Source organism: Ascidiella aspersa, chromosome 6 (genome assembly GCF_963924565.1).
Source record: "Ascidiella aspersa chromosome 6, kaAscAspe10.2, whole genome shotgun sequence".
NCBI classification, from domain to species: Eukaryota; Metazoa; Chordata; class Ascidiacea; order Phlebobranchia; family Ascidiidae; genus Ascidiella; species Ascidiella aspersa.
The window spans coordinates 29,979,927-30,000,891 of record NC_139452.1 but is presented as its reverse complement, the minus strand read 5'-3'; the positions used below and the strand labels follow the sequence as shown (position 1 = coordinate 30,000,891).

Below are 20,965 nucleotides of genomic sequence, written 5' to 3'. Positions count from 1 at the left end.
TTTTTTTTTGCATAACTTTTCACGTACAATAGTGAAAGAGCGCCCAGAATCCTAGCACCACAAACATTATTTGGGTTTTCGGGTATGTTGAAATATAATTATACTTGACCTACCCTCAGGCCTCATCTTAACACTAACCGGCACCTTAAAAATAGCGCAAAAAGAAGGTAATTCTTAGTTGCAATTTAATTCTATAGCAGTTTACCAAACCTTAGACTTCGGGGACCAGCTCATTCCTTTAATCTAAACCCAAACGCTAACCCACACCCTAACTCAAATATTATTCGTTGTGTTAAGTATGGAGACCAGTACCGTAATTTGAAGTAAAAAAAATACACCATTAAGCAATCAGAAACAACATTTATTTAAAAACATACCTAACATAGACCAAACATGGGTAAAAACTAAATTTGTTTTACTTTCATATTCGCGCCACTTAAATCTTTGTGGTGATTATTTACATATGACGTCATGAGACGATCCAATGAGAGAAACGAAACTCGAACATTTTTCATCTTTGTGCCAATGTTGCGCTTGCAAGTAACGTTTTTTAAAAATAACTCGATACCGGTATGTCTGATGACAGAAATAAACGAACTACATAAAAAAACAATCACCTTGGTTTCCCTTAAAAAGTTTTACCAAAAATAAAGCTGTTTGTTTTCACGAAAGGACGGCCCATATGTTGAAATATATGCTGTCCTTCGTTTAATATTTTTGCTTAAGCAGTATGAATCGCTATTAAATTGTTTTTCTTGGCATTGAATTAAATATCTCATTATTTAGTAGTACCCGTAATAAAATGTTCTGTTAAAGTACAGATCACAGCCAAAAACATACACAACACCAGGCAACAAAATTGGTTCCGGAATTTATTTTTTTAAATATATGTTCTAAAAAGCCCATTCAAAAGCACGTTTGATCTAAAGATAAATACACATAAAGACATAAATATTTAAGGCTTGTCTGACTAATACACAACTACACTAACACAACACATGACAACACAGCAATAATCTTATTTATGTTTCTTTAATATCCTCCCTTGTGTAAGTGTGTATTGTATCGACCATCATTTCCACAATCTTGACTGCTGGTACCATACGAGTTGCCACTGCTGCCATATGAGTTGCCACTAGGTCCATACGAGTTGCCACTGGGTCCATACGAGTTGCCACTGGTACCATATGAGTTGCCACTACCATAGGAATTGCCACTGGTGCCATACGAGTTGCCACTGGTGCCATACGAGTCGCCACTTGTACCATATGAGTTGCCACTGGTGCCATATGAGTTGCCACTGGTGCCATACGAGTCGCCACTGGTGCCATATGAGTTGCCACTGGTGCCATATGAGTTGCCACTGGTGCCATATGAGTTGCCACTGCAGCCATGTGAATTGCCACTGGCACCATATGAGTTACCACTGCCGTATAAGTTGCCACTGCCGTATGAGTTGCCACTGGTGCCATATGACTTGCCACTGCCGTATGAGTTGCCACTGCCGTATGAGTTGCCACTGCCGTATGAGTTGCCACTGCCGTATGAGTTGCCACTGGTGCCATATGAGTTGCCACTGCCGCCATGTGAATTGCCACTGGCACCATATGAGTTGTCGTTTGTACCATAATAGTTGCCACTACCATGTGACTTGCCACTGCGGTGAATTAAAGTGTCACTTGCCATGACAATGGCGCATCGAGATGGCAGATAAACCTAAAGTGGAACGAAATAATTTGTTAAAAAAACTTTTAGAGTTACAATACTTTACATTTAAAGGAACATAAATTGTACAGCCTCTATTTTCTTATTTTGTCGCTGAGCTGTATATATGGAAATAGTTATGATACTGGGCCTATAAAAGAATAAGTTTTGCTGTCGCTATTTGTTAGAAAGTGTTTAGTTATGTTGTTACCATGAGTGAGCAGGATCTATTGTCGCATCCCTGCGACTGGGAATGGAATTCAACCGAAGACTGGTTTCTTCCATGACCTCCAAACAACTTATCATCGCTGTCAAGGACGATCCTGTATCTAGGGGGTAAGAAAATAACAAGCTTTATATCATCAAGCTATATCTTACATAGTTTAACATCTATTAATTTAATATCCTATATATACTTGCAATACCCTGTTTTTGTCTGTGGATTTACGTTGTAGCAACGGAATTTAACGCGGTAAATATTCTCTTTTAGAACAAAGCTTTGTACACTTAGGCTGGTTGTTTATAAAGAAATAATTAAGGTAAAGGAGATTCAAGGAAACTATTGCTTTTAAAGCAATATTTTTATTTTTTTAAGTAAAACTAAAAAGCGCAAAGACGATGCAAATAGACTTGTTTGTCACAAGTGCAAATAGACTTGTTTGTCACCAGACTACATTAGCGTTCATATGTTCTGTAAATCCACGTAAGCACAAGTGAATTAAGGTGGCAGTTATGCTTTGTATAAAATCACAATTAAAAGTAAACTTGAAGCTCGACAGTTGCTTACTTCCCAGGTCTTTGTATCCCGATCCTGTAGTCGGGGTAGCTCTTTGTTGGATGGAAGTTGAACATGAAGACAAGTCCAGCTCGTTCGAACACTATCACTTTATCGTCGTTGTGTTGTCGGCTTAAAGACGCCTGAGAGAATTTAGTAGAACACGCGAGTGATATTTTTAATTAAATTTTTAACAGTTCAATACAACAAGTACCTGTTCCGGAATAGTCAAGTTGTTTTTAATGTAAATTAGTTATTTATATTAGTGTCAAATATAACATCCAACATTTTTATATTAATCATTTTGATATGATTTGAAAAACATATTAGGTTAAAAGAATATTAAGCTTTGCACATATTTCATTTCACGAATTTGTTAACGTTTAAAAAGACCAAAATCCGTTATACAAACACCATTGATAAAAACGTAAAACGCTATATTAATCAAATTTATTATTCGAATATTTAAATTCGCAAAAAAATGTGCCGTGGCTCGATAAACTTGTATGACGTGTAGAACAGTGGTTATCAAACTTTACAACTTTGCGGACCCCTTTAATGTTAAAAGCAGCGAAAATGAAGATAGTTTAATATTCAGTTCGGTACTCGTACTAACTATACTGGGCACTTGCTGCCAAAAGATTTATTAGCATTTAATAAAAAAATATTCTCCCGACCAATCCAACTTCAGCTTATAAAGCAGGGGTTCTTAACCTTTTTTGTATGTTTTACCCTCTGAACAAAAATGATATCAAATTTACCCTCAATATATAAAGTGGTTCTCATTTATTAAAAAACGAAAGTAACAAATCACACCAGTTATAGTCAGTGCGACGGCTGCCCTTGCTTTTTGGCAATTAATTAAATTGCCATCTCTGGGAAATTAGAGATAATGACTTACGTTTACGAATATCAGATTTAACATGAAGTCGGTTTCGTGCTTTATATTTGATAGTTAGCAATGCAGAGAAGCCGCTTCGCAAAAGTTAGTTAAAGAAAATGAAACCAGAATATTCAGAGCTTGAATACATATCCTTGGATTTACCCCCTAAAACGAGGGGGGTAAAGGTAAAAATATCCCCCAGGGGGTATATTTACCCCAGGTTAAGAAAGGCTGCTATAAAGTAAGAGAAGTTATGCGGTACCTTCAAACCTTCCTGTGGCCCCTAGAGTTACAGCTTCCTTAAAATGATGTTTTGAAAACCACTAGTGTAGTATATCAGTAGCTTGGCAAAACGAATAGACTGTGACCAAATACTCAATATAAACTCACAGGAGACGCTTGAAGCCAGGCGAATCTCTGCTCGAGTTTGTTCATTGCTGCGTCGAATCGGTTGAGCAACTTGTAAGTGAACGAGTTGTCATCTGCCAGTCGCAAATCTCTCCTTGAAAGCTGATCATGCTTGTTGTGCTTTTGTGGGCAAGAGAGATCAACCCAACCCGGGTGGCCAAACTCGTTGCCTGTGAATGGGTGGGGATTGTTTACATACAGAAGGGCTTGATGAATATAACAAGCCATTTTAACTAGATAAGAGTTATTGAGCACGTAATCAAACTTATTGCAGTTTGAGGGTTGGTTATTTTTGAAATACTTTAAGATTAGGAGACTACCTGTAAAACACTTAAAATGTATATTGGTGCTTGTATGTATTCCTATATTGTAATTTGAATTTTAATTAACTTTGTAAGTAAAATTCATTGGAATATTAGAACCACTTATAACTTCTTCCACTTACCCATAAAGTTCATGTAGGCTTGTCCGGTGAACGAATTAGTGATGAGTCTGATCATCTTGTGCAAGCTCATGCCACGATCGAGCTTGATTGACAACTGTCGGTTGTCAATCATCAACTCTCCACCCATCAACTGAAGAGCCAAAGGCTTCTTGAAATACATGCTCTGCCGAACATTAAAGACCGTTGCATGTATTGCACAAATATTTAAAAGAATATTTTTCACAGGTAAAGTTGTTATAAAAATAACAAGACATTTGAAAAGGCTACTTAAGTTCAGACAGGTATAAATAACACCCCACTATATTGTTTGCAACGAAATTTCTCGATCTTTAAACTTGTCTAAATGAAAAAAAACCAACAAGTTATCTAAAAATCTAGATTAGACTTCATTTACCTTATCATGGTTAAGTAACCTATTTTTTCAAACCAGATCTACTACAAAAAATCAGATGGCTTATGCATTTTTACCTGCTTGTGGTTTTCTGGGTATGTGACGTAACGTTCAGATGGACGTCTTTGTGACATCATAGAACAAACTCTCTCCATGCTCCAATCCTCGTCTCTACATTCGCTCAACATCTGGTGAAAACATTAGATAATTCATTTACTGTTTCTGTTGGAAAACAGATTATTATGTAATGACTACATAAAAGTGACAGGTGTTGCTTGAGCTTTGTCGCGCTCGTGATAAAAATACATTTTCTGCTCGTCAGACAACACCATGTTGAACACGTTTAAACCACCGTGATTGTGAGGCATATCTAAAAAAAAATTTCTTTCAACAGCTTTTATAAGCCTTTATTTTGCTTAAAGCGTTCCAAGTATTTATTTTTTTGCGTTTGCATGTCATTCAAAAATAGTTTAATATATTCAAAACCATGAAGGAACAAAATAAACATAATTTCATTCGTGGACAAAAATAGCACACTTTTGAAAATAAACCTTTATATAATGTAATAATGGCAAAAGCTTGTATTAGTCCTGTTAATATAAAAGTAAATCGCATTTAGGAAATATCATGTTGTCACTGAAAAAAAACTAGTTTGGTGCGTGATTCGATCTCATGACCTCGGAAATTCAGTGGTTACATAAGTGGATGTGCTGATCGGACGTTGTTTGCGTGATAATACACGTTCATGGCTCAGTCAACTATCACAGTTATAAGCGGTAAAGTTTAATATACAATCTTAAATTGGGTGATTTGTACTCGGGGGTGTTCAATAATGCTACCTTCATCCATTGTTCTGGTATGTCATCAGCAACTCTGTAATTGAAACCGAATCCACCTTCACGAACTGGTCGAGTCAGGCTTGGGAATCCGGAATGTTCCTGAAAAATACAATAAAACACGATTAGCTTCAGCTAACCATTTAAAACGAAAGTTACCAATTTCTTTATATCGTGCTACATGAAGGCTTTACTGATTACAAATGTTTTCACTTTTTAAAATAGTGTTAATCCGAGCATACAAATGGTCAAAATTATAAGATCTACATCTATGAAAGATCTTACTAGCACTTTTTAACGACTAAATATCGTTAGTCCACCACACATGGCTCTTAAGTTTTAAATTAATTGCGTTGGTCGCTTATCCTATAACAATTAAACTTTTAGAGGCTTTTCAATTTTTACTTACATCAGCGATAGTGATTGCATTGGGATAATATCGATGAATCATATCGTTGGCCAGCATCAGATAGGCCTGGGCTTCAAGGTTCATGTGCAGACCAAAGTACTGGCGATAATCATCGGTGAAGCGACGATCTGAAATGCAAAGAGATGGGATTAAGCATGGCTGGTTAGTGAGACAAAATTAGTATAGCTTGGTATATGCATGGGTTCAATTTCAGGGATAGCACGGCGATTCCTGTAGTGTTCGGCGATTCCTGGAGTGTAAGAGTCAATAAACTTTTGACGTTTGAGAAGGTGATTTCGAGAATGATGTGATATATCTTTGATGGAATTTTGCAAAAGTAAAAATTACTAAAATATTTTTTTTTCTTGATTGCATAGTCTATATATGGAAAACATTAGCGATTCTTGATAATAAATTGCAAAGCCAAAAAGGTCGAGTAGATCGACAGCATCCTGATTAAGACGTTTCGATAAGATCTTGTATCATCTTTAGTTGATGTGACTGAGAAGCACATTAAGCATCACTTATAAGAGATGGGACGCAATAGTTGTCAGTCTGTTTCGAAAGTTGGGCCATTATTTAGCAATATTATTAGCTTCATTATCAAGCTGCATTACAGATCCGTGCATAGTGTACCCAATTAGCGATTCTTATGTAAATTTATAATAAATTGATTGCAAGTCATTAATTGGAACCCGTATAGTTGAAGATCATGAGACTATATTGAAAGGAACACTAAATATATGTCTCAGTATGCCGTATATTCATCAAGGATTTGAACGACATCTCACCTTCAGAACGACCTTGGTAGATCATTGACGTCACACCACTGAACCTGAAACCATCGAAGCGAAACCGGTCCATGTAGTGACGTAGGTTAGACAATAAAAATCGAAGTACCTCCCACCTAAGTGGTAAAATACAATAAAAGTTATTTTTTCTGGTAAGTTGACTTTTCAATTCATACCAAACAGAAGCAGTAGTTTAAACAAACAACCCCCTACTTTTTGTGGTCGAACTTCTTTACTCCGTTCTCTTCACCGCTACCCTGGTGGTCCGGACGGAAGAAGCAGTCATCCGATCCATCAAACAAGTTAAGACCTCCCCTCGTGCTTGCTCGCCCATGCATGACGTCCATTATGACGTACAATCCCATCTCGTGGGCGACTTTAATCAATTCCTTTAAATCCTCAGGAGTTCCAAAACGACTGCGAAGAAAATTAGTTTCAAAAATGCTAACTGCTTGACATACAAAGTACATCACCCTTCGTTAAATAACTCTATAGTAAGAGAAGAATCAAGCTTGAAACTAAAAAAGCTTTCTTTCTGGCTCAGGAAATTTCTTGTTATACATTTGGTATTTTGTTGGGAAATGTAAAATTTATTTAAAATAAAGAGTTTTAACACTATAGTACACCCTGAATTGTTAAGAGAACTCTGTTTGTTAATCTTATATATAAGTTTTTCCATCGGCATCCTTAAAATGTATAAACATTTTGGGAAATCCTTAAAGTTTTTTTCTTACCAATTGAACTTTTTTAATTACATTAAGCATTACAGCGGGACATTTTCTTTAACAACCAATACCCAACTGCAACTCCATCTAAAAGTTTATTTATTATTCGTATTTTACTTTTAAATAAATTCTAAAACGAATACAAACGCAATTTCCCAGTTTCCGTTTTACCTTGATGCAGCGAAGTAGTTTGAGACCTGGTATCCGGCGCTGGAGTAGTCCTGGTGTTCCATGATCGCCATCAACAACACGCAGTTGTAGCCCTGCTCTCGGATGCGGGGAAGCACCTCGCTGGTGAAATGCCGGTAGCTGGAAACGTCACAACGATTCGATCCGATCCCGATGTGAGCTTCGTAAATACGAAGGCGAGAAGGCTTGGGGAGGCGGGGGCTCGCCAACTGGAGTGAAAATAACAAACTTTGATGTGAAAGGAAACGTTGCATTGAAACTTTGTTCAATATGTTGCCTAATACACGTGAAAACAACAGAATTAGTTAATGTTGATTTTTTTAATTTTTTTAAAGCATTATAAAGGATTTAAACTCGCTATTAAAAAATATCAAACGAAAAATTATTATTGGAAACATGTGTTTTGTGTTTTTCAAAAGAATACTTTTTGGTGTAAACCAGGGGTTCTTAAACTGGGGTCCATGTACCCCTTGGGGGTCCGTGAACTAATTTCAGGGGGTCCATGAAGGCCAAATTGAAATATTAGTGTACGTTAAGTTTAATTAAAAATAAAACGTTTTACCACTAAATGTTAGACTCCTGTTTACTTAAATCATCAGCACATTTCTGACATGCTATTTGATTGTGACGTCAATTTATGACGTCATTTTTAATAATTTCTTGCCTACAGGGGTCCACGTGAAGCAAAAAATAATTTTAGGGGTCCGCGGTGAAGAAAGTTTAAGAACCCCTGTGTAAACTAATGATTACTTTATGGTGTAATTATGCAGTAAACTAAAAACTCAACCAGAGAATTAATTTAAGTTTCAGTATTTTCCTTACGCGACTGAGTAAAGGTAGTTGTTCTAATTTTTTTGGTAGAGAAGAGGTTATGCTCTTTGAGTTTTCCAAATAAAAGCATTTATATGATTTTCAGGTTAAAATTAAGATGACGTGCTTATAACTGTGTAACGGCCAATGGTCGTAATGTTATTTGTCGACAAAATTGTTCATTATAGCAAATGAAATCATTGACTTGCCTCGTGACAAGTTTGGTTCCTTGGAGTATTCCAGAATAACCACCTAAAGGTGTTTCCCCTTTGAACGACGTATTCAGCCCAGGGGGATACCCGCTCCAGATACTGGTTATCCTTGGTCTCAATAACAAGCTGGAAACAATGAAAGGGTAAGTTTTTGCTAAGTTGCAGAGTTGTTTAATTTTTTAGTCGAAATACCGAGGAACTTGAATAAACGATCATTGATAGCAACATCACAGCATACAATCATTATCATTATTGGGTAATAGATAACTTGCTTTATTTTGGAAGAATCAGAATAAATAAACGCTATATAAGCTTGTATATATTTTTAATTGTAACCAGTTTAGTCATTAATCTCTATCGTTAGAACACCAGAATGCGATTAACTTAACAGTGTTCAATTGAGTTCAGCTTTAATTCACTGAGATGTCTAATTTGAGTTATTCTAACCCAGTGTTCTAAGTTTAGAGTGAGTTCAGTTCGAACATGCTTCACGCTTAGTTCATTAGGATGTGTGTATTCGATTAACCTAACCAGGCAAACGTTGTTCTAGTTTAAAGTTACGTTTGAATGTGTTTTACTTTTATTTCGCTGAGATGTTTGATCGGGCAAGTTCGGTTGCTGTTTGGGGGAATGTAAAGCTGCCACTTCCCAAACCCAACCTCCTCATATCGAAGACGTTCCCAGTTGTCTGGAAGTAAGTACATCAACGTTATCTTAGCGACATTATACACTTACCTTACAAAAACCTACTTAGAAAAATGCAACTACTTTACCATTTGAATTATTCTAGCGGGCTTTTTATTACAGGGTTTTTATTACAGGCTATTTTTTTGTTGATTATATTTCGATTTTTTTGTTTAGTGTAGGGTATTTCTACTTTAAGAAACATGTCATTTTAAATAATTTTGCGATGCTAAATTTAAATTTTTGTTACATGACCGAAAAATAACTTTCATATATATTGGCCAATTTAGGGGCACTTAGAGTAAGACCTACTCAATTTATCTTCTCGTTAGTGAAATCATATAGTTGATCCAAATCTCTAGATATGACACAAATAAACATTGCGACAGACTGTTCTTACTGAACTCTCCCTTGATGTAGACAGCCTTTGCATTGGGCGCCCACTCCCTACACATCAGACCACCGTCTTGCCCGACCACCAGCCCGTATTCCTTGTAACTCTCGCTGAACACATCCAGTCCTTCTTGCTCGTCAATACACATCTTCGTTTTCTCGAACATTCCATATCTAGAGATAAAGAAAAAAACAAATGTGGGAAAGGTAATACTTCCAAATCCTAATTAAACAAATGTAACAATTTCGTTTCTTTAACAAATATTTTTGTTATTTTGATTTGTTGAAAAGCATGAACTAAGCAACTTATTTCGCAAATGTGGACTGAATTGCGATATGTTTATTCACCAGTTTCTGATATTTCTAATGTTGTCCACCAGTTTTCTGCGGCCGTTTTATTTGACGAAGATATACACTTTTAAATGGCCTAACTACTTAACATGGACGTTGCCTATAACGGAAAAATATTGGAAAAGCTACTGTTACAAGAGTAGTTATTGCCACCAAACTGTTTCCACAGCAATACAGCTCTAATATTATTAAAAAATCTTTAATATTGAATCTCTTACCTCTTCCTGATATCTTTCTCGTGGTTTCGAAGTTGAGGATCATTAGAGAAGAGCTTCTCGATGCAGGGGACTCCCCACCGTTCCATCTCGCTGTTGTTTAAGATTTCCATGACTGAAGTAGATCGGATGAGTGAAAGGTAGATGAAGGTAGTTGTTGCTGAAGCTTGCAAATGCAAATGATGATTCCAAGCCCGATGTTCGCTGCTTTTATACTTGAAAGCGCGAGAGAAAGTTTGGATTAATGTGAGCAATTACACGCGGATAATCTGGCCGGAACAATTACGATTAGCCGATCCTTCCTTGTTATGGATTACGATTGAAATTGTAGCCCATTGTAATAAAATGTTCACAACCCATCTTACTATAATGATGGTTTAATCGAGATTGTACTCTCAGTGACGTAAAATTAAGTATAAATTTCAATTTATGAAATAAATTTCGCTTTAAGTTTAGCCTATCCTTCTACATCAAGGATTACGTTCGCAATTTATCCCATTGTAATGAAATGTTTACAATCCATCTTAGATAATGATTGTTTAATTGAGATCTAACTTTATTAAGTACAGCTTACAAAAATAAATAAATTTCTTATTACGATTTCTATCCTATCGAATTACGGCTGCAATTGTGACACACTTGTAATAAAGCGTACCCAGTGCTTCTCACCTAACGATATTTATGTTGATATTTTAATCTCGGCGACGAAAACTTAAGAATAGATTTCAATTTAACAAATTTTGCTTTAATGTCAGTCTATTTTGCAACGGATTACACATTCGACTTTTCATAAAAGTTCAGAATTTTTTCTCCGTTTATTTATTATTTCGGTTAAGGTAAATTAATTATTAATCATTGGAGCATTAGTAAAATAGGATGCGCACTATACAACACTCATTTTGTTGGGTAAAAAAAAAAATGTTTGAAACTTAAAGCTCATAAAGGATTTCTGTGAAATGTACTGTAGAACAAGTAAAATAAATTTATAAATACCTAAAAGGTTTCATATACGAAAGTGTTTGTCTACTAAAGAATAGGCGCAGTGAAAAAGGCGGGTCCAGAAATTTTCCAATTTTCAGAGATGACCTCACAAATTACGCCATTAAGTGACGTCACAAAGTTACATCTAACTGTGACGTCATAAAAAATAATTCTGCCGCACAGTTCGTTTTTTTTAAGTTTTACATTACAAAGATGTTATCGATCCACGCAAAGCGAAGAAACGCATTTATAGGGTTTAAGTTGCCAAAACTTAAATGGATGATAATAGGGCGAAGTTAAGTACTTGTTCCTGGATCGTTTATTTTATGTCAAAACTAAGCGCAGAGTAATTACAAGATACTACAGTATTTATTTTTATTTCAGCCTTATCTAAGTATAATGCTAACTGGGTTGGGAACCATTAATGAAGGATACACTTATTGTGCCACTCAATGTATTTCCTATCTGTAAGTTTATACTTAATTTTACGTCACTGAGAGTACAATCTCGATTAAACCATCATTATAGTTAGATGGGTTGTAAGCATTTTATTACAATGGGCTACAATTTCAATCGTAATCCATAACAAGGAAGGATCGGCTAATCGTAATTGTTCCGGCCAGATTATCCGCGTGTAATTGCTCACATTAATCCAAACTTTCTCTCGCGCTTTCAAGTATAAAAGCAGCGAACAGCGGGCTTGGAATCACCATTTGCATGTGCAAGCTTCAGCAACTACTACCTTCATCTACCTTCCACTCATCCGATCTACTTCAGTCATGGAAATCTTAAACAACAGCGAGATGGAACGGTGGGGAGTCCCCTGCATCGAGAAGCTTTTCTCTAATGATCCTCAACTTCGAAACCACGAGAAAGATATTAGGAAGAGGTAAGAGATTTACTAGTGGAGCTCTTTTAATTAATATTGGAGCTGTATTGCTGTAAAAAGAGTTCAGTAGCACTAACTGCTATTGTGATGTTAGCTTTATCAATATTTTTCCGTTAGGAAAAACTTTATTTAAAATGTTGTGCATGCTGAGAAGGGTATATCATAGACGAATAAAACTGGCTTTTTATCCATTTGTTCTAATTAAAAAAAATTTTGAAAATATAAAAACTGATGAATAAACATAATGCAATTTAGTTCACATTGCGACCTAAATTGTTTAATTCATGCTTTTCCATAACTCAAAATAACAAGAACCGAATTTGTTACATTTATTCTATTATAGGATTCTCAAATCTTTTCCCACATTTGTTTTTTTCTTTATCTCTAGATATGGAATGTTCGAGAAAACGAAGATGTGTATTGACGAGCAAGAAGGACTGGATGTGTTCAGCGAGAGTTACAAGGAATACGGGCTGGTGGTCGGGCAAGACGGTGGTCTGATGTGTAGGGAGTGGGTGCCCAATGCAAAGGCTGTCTACATCAAGGGAGAGTTCAGTAAGAACTTATTGTTGAAATATTTCTATATATTTGTGCCATGGACAGTGCAACGTTGGTTGATATATTAGGGCTTGTTGGGATCACGCACCTTTCACAATAATCACTCGAAGCTCGCCCATAGCGGTCCAAAAATTGCCAAGGTTATTTAATCAAACTGTTTATTGTATGTTTGATCTAGTAAATCAACAATAAGATTTTAGACTGATGATAAATAAATTGGAAAGGTCTTTTCTAGGGGCCCCAAAAATGGCCAACATGGCTTAAAGAGTTTTTTTCGGTCATGCTAAAAAAGCATGTTTCTAGCAGAAAATACGCTTAATAAACAATAAAATGCAATACCCTATTATAAAAAGCCCAATGCATAAATCTCATGGTAAAATAGTTATATTCGTCTAAGTAGATAAATGTAATAAAAAGGTGCAAAGATAACGTTCATGTACTTACTTTCAGACAACTGGGAGCGACTTCGATATGAGGAGGTTGGGTTTGGGAAGTGGCAGCTTTACATTCCCCCAAACAGCGACCGAATTTGCCCGATCAAGCATCTCAGCGAAATAAAAGTAAAACACATTCAAACGTAACTTTAAACTAGAACAAAGGGTTGCCTGGTTAGGTTAATCGAATACTCACATCCTAATGAACTAAACGTGAAGCATGTTCGTAACTGAACTCACTCTAAAATTAGAACACTGGGTTAGAATAACCGCAATCAGACTGGATGCTTTCTGGTGTTCTCACGAAATCAAGCAGATATCGTTAACAGTGCGCCTTCCGACTTAACTGATACAAATGTACACAAGTTTATATAGGGTTTATTTAGATTAATATTGGACCCGGTTCTTCCTAAATGAAACATATCTTCTATTACCCTACGATGCTAATTGTGTGCTGTGATGTTAAACTTTCAATGCACGTTTATTCATTTTCTTCAGTATAAAATTAAACACCTCTGCAACCTTACCAAAAACTACCCTTGCATATGTTTTCAGCTTGTTATTGAGACCAAGGATAACCAGTATCTGGAGCGGGTATCCCCCTGGGCTGAATACGTCGTTCAGAGGGGAAACACCTTTAGGTGGTTATTCTGGAATCCTCCAAGGAACCAAACTTGTCACGAGGCAAGTCGATAAAGAAATTTCGGATAAATCAAATAGAAAGGATAAATATACCAAAACAATTTAGAACAAATAACATTAACCATTCGCACAAAACAAATACTGAGATAAAGTCCAAAATTAAATGTTTAATTTTTATTTAAAGTAATTAGGTAAATCCTTATAATACTTCAAATGAAAAAAAAAGTCATTAAGTCTATTTTTACAAATCCAGTTTACCCACAAACTATTTCAGTAACAAGTTTACCATTTAATAAGAATATCAAAGCTCATACACAAGTAGGTATTATTTATTTTAAACAACATGAACATAGAGTTATGTCAAACGTTCAACATTCTACCTACTTCTGTATGGGCTTTGATATTCTTACTACAACCTCCATCCATTATGCTCCACAGTTTAACATTTTAAAGTTCCAATTTAACGTTTTCCTTTCACAATGTAAGTTACCGTGTTATTTTCACTCCAGTTGGCGGGCCCCCACCTCCCCAAGCCTTCTCGCCTTCGCATTTACGAATCTCACATCGGGATCGGATCGAATCGTTGTGACGTTTCCAGCTACCGGCACTTCACTAGCGAGGTGCTTCCCCGCATCCGAGAGCAGGGCTACAACTGCGTGTTGTTGATGGCGATCATGGAACACCAGGACTACTCCAGCGCCGGATACCACGTATCAAACTACTTCGCTGCATCAAGGTAAAACGGAAACTGGGAAAGTTGTTATTTATGTCGACATTTTTTAGATCAGTAAAAATAGGAACTATTTGGAAGTTGATTATTGCCCTTGAGATATATTTCAATTTTTACTTATCTGTGAAAGTTGCATCCTGATTTGTTCTGTAATGCTTAAAGTAGTTAAAATAGGAACAATTTCTTCCCTTAGGTTGCAGTTATTTTACGAATTGTGATGTACTTTGTATGACGAGCAGTTCATCATTTTAAAAACTCGTTTTTCTCCGCAGTCGTTTTGGAACACCTGAGGATTTAAAGGAATTGATTAAAGTGGCCCACGAGATGGGATTGTACGTCATAATGGACGTCATGCATGGGCGAGCAAGCACGAGGGGAGGTCTTAACTTCTTCGACGGATCGGATGACTGCTTCTTCCGTCCGGACCACCAGGGTAGCGGTGAAGAGAATGGAGTGAAGAAGTTCGACCACAAAAAGTAGGGGGTTGTTTTCTTAAACTACTGCTTCTGTTTGGTATAAATTGTTTTTCTAAATAAACTTCCCAGACAAAAGTTTGTCAGACATAAACAATCAAATTTTAATGTACTTTTGTTTTTAACTTGAGGTAATTTTCGAGGTAATTTTTTTTTAGTAAAAGTTTATCTCAAAATTAAAAAAAGGACGCAACTTAGGTTATTTAGGTAACACAAATGTAATTTTTCTTATATTTCATCACTTAGGTGGGAGGTTCTTCGATTCCTGTTGTCCAACCTACGTCACTACTTGGACCGGTTCCGCTTCGATGGTTTCAGGTTCAGTGGTGTGACGTCAATGATCTACCAAGGTCGTTCTGAAGGTGAGATTTTGAGCAAATGCTTAATGAGTAGACGCCATACCTAGACACCGATTTGCGACATTATTCCACCCGCAGTCTTGCTTAAACCTTATGTACTTCAACACACTGTTTCGTATTATTAACTTTTAAAACGTCATTTATTGGTACGGCAAAGGAACCACTGTGTTATCCTCTGAAATTGAACCCATACATACAATAAGCTATACTTCTTTTGTCTAACCAACCAGCAATACTTAATCCCATCTCTTTGCATTTCAGATCGTCACTTCACCGACGATTATCGCCAGTACTTTGGTCTGCACATGAACCTTGAAGCCCAGGCCTATCTGATGCTGGCCAACGATATGATCCATCGATACTATCCCAATGCTATCACCATTGTCGATGTAAGTGGATCGAAAAGCTGTGGAAAGTTGATTTATCATAGGATAAGCGACCAATGCAATTTACAGGGTTTCTTGTTAAGCTTGAAAATCCCCCAAAACATCACAAAGTCAATGAGAGCCATTTGTGGGAGCGATATTTACTCGTTAACAAAGTCCTAGCAAGTACTTTTCTAGAAACAGGTTCAAATTTTAGCGATTTGTATGCTCGGGTTGACACAATTTAAAAAGTGGAAACATTTGTGATCAAGAAAGCCTTCATGCAGTGCGATATAATGAAATCGGTAACTTTCGTTCTAAATGTGGACCGAAAATTATTGTGTGTTGTTGAATTTTTAGGAACATTCCGGATTCCCAAGCCTGACTCGACCAGTTCGTGAAGGTGGATTCGGGTTCGATTACAGAGTTGCTGATGACATACCAGAACAATGGATGAAGGTAGCACTATTGAACACCCCCGAGTAATACATGTTTTAGATATGTCTCACAATTACGATGGTTTAAACGTGTTCAACATGGTGTTGTCTGACGAGCAGAAAATGTATTTTTATCACGAGCGCGACAAAGCTCAAGCAACTCCTGTCACTTTTATGTAGTCATTACAATGATTTGTTTTCCAACAGTAAATGAATTATCTAATGTTTTCACCAGATGTTGAGCGAATGTAGAGACGAGGATTGGAGCATGGAACGAGTCTGTTCTATGATGTCACAACGACGTCCATCTGAACGTTACGTCACATACCCAGAAAATCACAAGCAGGTAAAAATGAAAAAAAACCCTAACGGAAACATACTACGTCAGTTTGGTTTGTATTTTTTTTAGTCAGAGATAAACACATGATTCAAAGACAGTTTTTTTCACCCGTTTTAATTTAATTTTTAAGTTGTTTGATATTCACAAGTTACAAAAATAATTTGTATTTTGCGAGGAATATTCTTGAAAAGTGTATTTTGCTGGGAATATTTCTAGGCGTAGTCTGTATCTGTCTTTTTGATTTTGCCTTTTTCTATGAGAAAGTTTTCGAAATAAAACGTTTAGTTTGAAGCAAAGACATTTTGACAATAAAAAGAAAATTATAAGTTGCATTACGTAAGTTGTAAATATTAACTACAACAAATATTTCTTTCGCAATGCATGTATTTTGAAAAGTGCCTGTCTAAAATAGATTTCCTGGTTTTATAAAAAAATTAATTTTGACCTTAGGCCTACCTGCATTACTTCCATCTTCCGTTTACTTTTCGCAGAGCATGTATTTCAAGAAGCCCCTGGCTCTTCAGTTAATGGGTGGAGAGTCGATGATTGACAACCGACAGCTGTCAATCAAGCTCGATCGTGGAATGAGCTTGCACAAGATGATCAGACTCATCACGAGTTCGTTTTCCGGACAAGCGTACATGAACTTTATGGGTAAGTGAAAGAAGTTATTATAAGTTTCCCAGAGCGTATGGCAAAGTTGGCCTAAGTGAAATCACGCTGCGATATGAATCGAGCAGTTTTTTAATTTGGTGGAAGAATGAAGAAAATCCTTTGTTTAACCTTGTTTTTAGTAATTTATCCCAAACTCTTGTGTGTGACTAATGTCTAGACTATTTCAATTGTTCCAATGAATTTAATTACTTATGTGAACGTTATAACAGTGAGGGCTACTATTTGATATTATTTTCAAAAAAATTAAGTGCTTTAGATTAAACCCAAACACAGTTTACCGTTTTGAAAGTTTTAAACTATGCCAAGCCACTTTGGTCGATTAATGATACAGACATCTTTAGGTCTATTTCTATTTCTACTCACAGAGAACGAGTGTCGTCATATATCTCAATAATCAATAAAGTAAAGTCCTTCATTTAGTCTTTTTATCGTCAAGCTCTCCTGTATGTAAACAATCCCCACCTATTCACAGGCAACGAGTTTGGCCACCCGGGTTGGGTTGATCTCTCTTGCCCACAAAAGCACAACAAGCATGAGCAGCTCTCCAGGAGAGATTTGCGACTGGCAGATGACAACTCGCTCACTCACAAGTTGCTCAACCGATTCGACGCAGCAATGAACAAACTCGAGCAGAGGTTCTCCTGGCTTCAAGCGTCTCCTGTGAGTTTATATTAGGAACTTAATTAGTATTTTACCCTTTGTATTTTGTCCAGTCAAAATTCGACTTTCGAAGACCTCCTAAACGTAAAAAAATATGGTTGTTTAGACATTCTAAATTGAAACCAAAATGATTTTATTTTTTGACGTGATCAACTTGTAAAAGAATTTACCCCAAAATATTTCGTTTTCACCGTTTGTTGATTATCGATTCATCACGCTTCGTAAAGTGAAAGATTAGACCATATAAAGTATTTGATGTTTTTTTATACATTTTTTTTATACATTGTTAGCGTAACATTAATTAAAAAGATTATAAATAATCACGTACTTATCTCGTTTCACTCGTCGAATATCTAGAGTTTTTTTTCAGGCGTCTTTAAGCCGACAACACAACGACGATAAAGTGATAGTGTTCGAACGAGCTGGACTTGTCTTCATGTTCAACTTCCATCCAACAAAGAGCTACCCCGACTACAGGATCGGGATACAAAGACCTGGAAAGTAAGAATCTATCCTGCTGTATATTTCAGGAATACTTTGGATTATTAAAAAGAAGATATAACACCCTAAAGTTAAGTGGTTAAACCAACAACTGTCGCCTTAACCACCCTCTCTTAAATATTAGTTTATAAAGTTAAAGCCTTATGGAATCTAAACAAAGCCTTTAATGCCTTATTCCAATTATAAAACGTATTCTTGTTGAAAATCGCTTGTTTTAATGAACATTCAGTGAAACAGACAAACTGTTACAAATATATCTTAGATGTTAAATTATTTTTTTAACTATATGTAAGATAAAGATTTTGGCCGGGAAGCTTTATATAACTTGTCGTTTCCTAGATATAACATCTAGTGTTGTAAAACTTGTTATTTTCTTACCCCCAGATACAGGATCGTCCTTGACAGCGATGATAAGTTGTTTGGAGGTCACGGAAGAAACCAGTCTTCGGTTGAATTCCACTCCCAGTCGCAGGGATGCGACAACAGATCCTGCTCACTCATGGTAAGAACATTAAACAATTAATTATACAACAATAAACACTAAAATTAAGCTTGAAAATATATCTTTCGTAAAAATGTAACTTTAATACTGCAAATTAGTTATAAACCATCAAAGGACAATCAGCCCATTAAACTTCTACAATATTTTTATGTTAATAAAGCAATATTAGGAAGATAAATATTTTTTCACAATGGAAATATTACAATTTATATGTTAGATTTAATGTCCATTTTATAAAACGAATATACAATCTAACTAATATAAGCTGTACAATCCTGTTTTTAAGGATCATATCGTTTAATGCATTTTAATCAAGTTATAATACTAAAGTGTATCAAATTATTTTATACATTACACTCATTACAGTAAATAAGAAACTAATGATTACCTTCTTTGTTCTACTTTAGGTTTATCTGCCATCTCGATGTGCCATTGTCATGGCAAGTGACAATTTAATTCACTGCAGTGGCAACTCATATGGTAGTGGCAACTCCTATGGTGCCAGTGGCAACTCGTATGGTGCCAGTAGCAGGTCATATGACACCAGTGGCAACTCATATGGCACCAGTGGCATCTCTTATGGAGCTAGTGGCAACTCATATGGCACCAGTGGCAACTCATATGGCAGCAGTTGCAACTCATATGGCACCAGTGGCAACTCATACGGCACCAGTGGCAACTCATACGGCACCAGTGGCAACTCATATGGTACCAGTGGCAACTCATTTGGCACCAGTGGCAATTCATATGCCAGCAGTGGCATGTATTCTGGTGGCAACTTGTCAAGAAATGCTTGCCATTCGAATGGTGTCAGTGGTAGCAAAGGATACAGCAGTCAAGATTATGGAAATGATGGTCGATACAATACACGCTTACACAAGGGAGGATATTAAAGAAACATAAAGGAGATTATTGCAATGTTGTTATGTGTTAGTGTAGTTGTGTATTACTGAGCCTTAACATCGTACGTTGCCTTATTTGTCTTTAGTTTTAGAAATTTAACGATTAGTTGTAAGATTTTATTTGTTTTGTGAGTTGTTGGCATTTTAAAGCTTTTAGTGTCGTTTTCCGTGTCTCTAATAAACAACATATCAGCACATCTAAAAACAGCATTTGATCAGTCATTTAGATTAAGTAATTTCAATACAGAAAATTAAAAAAGTAAGAAGAAAGAAGATAGTAAAATAATTCTTCAAGTTTAAGTTATGCTTTTTTTGTGTCTCACGGAGATTTTTAAACTAACTATTATAAGAAACAGAAAAAAATTAACGAAGGAAAATTACAGAGTTCAATAGTAAACCATTGCCTAAAAACATTATTTTAAACCATTGGTTCCCAATTTTTTTTCTGCGATGTTTCTTGGACTTATGTTGGCGATAGGAACTTTACTTTTATTTATTAATTTATTTATTTATTTAATAATTGTATCAGAACAGCATAATAAAATAGTACATAGTAACAATGAGTTCGAATGTACATCTTATGTCACGGATAATAAATTTACAGGCATTTCATTGCCGCAAATCTCTGCCTGAAATAATTAGGAAAAACATTCGAACATTGTTTTATCAATTTTTCTATCAGTTTGTTTTGTCACTAGGCTAGCAAATTCAACACAAAAACATCACATTTGTTAAAACAAGAACTCATCGGTGGTAAATGGGGTTTATGAAGGTGTGGGTAGTGTTGGGGGACTTCTTGTAGGGGTTCCAGGGGTACACCAGGGTAATCATTCTCGACATTGGGGCATTACGGTGGTTGTTCATGGTACGTGGGTCATGCATGACGTCATGAGGAAAATGTCTGAAAAAAATAATAATGTAATTTTTTTAAAGAAATTGCCTGAAATTGATACTAAACGAACGTTAATTTTTTTAAAAACGTATGCGTTTAAAACAATATTTTTTTAAATACACTTTTTTAAAATAGGAATCGGTAATGCATTTACCCCATGGCGTAGATTTAAGTTACCTTTATATTTATTTTGAATGTGCTTCTTCATAGATTTGAAAGCCATCAAAAGGTTTTTATAAAATAAAATTTAAAATAAAAGTTAAAACTAAAGTTGTGCATGACAAACTATTTCATTGATATTTGACCTTGGTAATATTTTCCGTTATCCATCCATTTGCTTTGTGTTGATATATGTTTTTAAACAACTTATTAAATAACCCACCTTAAAAATTTGCCAAGTATAG

General features: G+C 35.9%; 2 protein-coding genes across 2 annotated transcripts; one reads left to right on the top strand and one right to left on the bottom strand.

The window, feature by feature from the left end:
* Positions 1-1,032: 1,032 nt before the first annotated feature.
* On the bottom strand, positions 1,033-10,334 carry LOC146141204 (1,4-alpha-glucan-branching enzyme-like). Its single transcript, XM_083392853.1, has 15 exons — positions 10,225-10,334; positions 9,663-9,829; positions 9,157-9,266; positions 8,576-8,704; positions 7,539-7,765; positions 6,856-7,059; positions 6,643-6,758; positions 5,852-5,979; positions 5,446-5,544; positions 4,684-4,794; positions 4,216-4,378; positions 3,753-3,940; positions 2,492-2,622; positions 1,916-2,033; positions 1,033-1,716 (listed from the first exon to the last, which is right to left on the bottom strand). The coding sequence occupies exons 1-15, from the start codon at positions 10,332-10,334 to the stop codon at positions 1,033-1,035; spliced, it is 2,685 nt and encodes an 894-aa protein (XP_083248979.1).
* Positions 10,335-11,981: 1,647 nt separating this feature from the next.
* On the top strand, positions 11,982-19,660 carry LOC146141203 (1,4-alpha-glucan-branching enzyme-like). Its single transcript, XM_083392852.1, has 15 exons — positions 11,982-12,091; positions 12,480-12,646; positions 13,100-13,209; positions 13,639-13,767; positions 14,235-14,461; positions 14,728-14,931; positions 15,175-15,290; positions 15,549-15,676; positions 16,013-16,111; positions 16,325-16,435; positions 16,921-17,083; positions 17,577-17,764; positions 18,135-18,265; positions 18,650-18,767; positions 19,175-19,660. Exons 1-15 carry the CDS (start codon positions 11,982-11,984, stop codon positions 19,658-19,660), a joined length of 2,487 nt encoding a protein of 828 aa, XP_083248978.1.
* The last annotated feature ends 1,305 nt before the right edge of the window (positions 19,661-20,965 follow it).

Bases quoted from the DNA above. Each gene is read 5' to 3' on its own strand.
- LOC146141203 (XM_083392852.1), top strand. From the start codon at position 11,982: ATGGAAATCTTAAACAACAGCGAGATGGAACGGTGGGGAGTCCCCTGC. The intron at 15,291-15,548 runs GTGAGATTTTGA...TTTGCATTTCAG, and splicing joins CTACCAAGGTCGTTCTGAAG to ATCGTCACTTCACCGACGAT. The intron at 18,266-18,649 runs GTAAGAATCTAT...TCTTACCCCCAG, and splicing joins GGGATACAAAGACCTGGAAA to ATACAGGATCGTCCTTGACA.
- LOC146141204 (XM_083392853.1), bottom strand. From the start codon at position 10,334: ATGGAAATCTTAAACAACAGCGAGATGGAACGGTGGGGAGTCCCCTGC. The intron at 9,267-9,662 runs GTAAGAACAGTC...ACTTACTTCCAG, and splicing joins CTACATCAAGGGAGAGTTCA to ACAACTGGGAACGTCTTCGA. The intron at 2,623-3,752 runs GTGAGTTTATAT...AAATTCTCTCAG, and splicing joins CCTGGCTTCAAGCGTCTCCT to GCGTCTTTAAGCCGACAACA.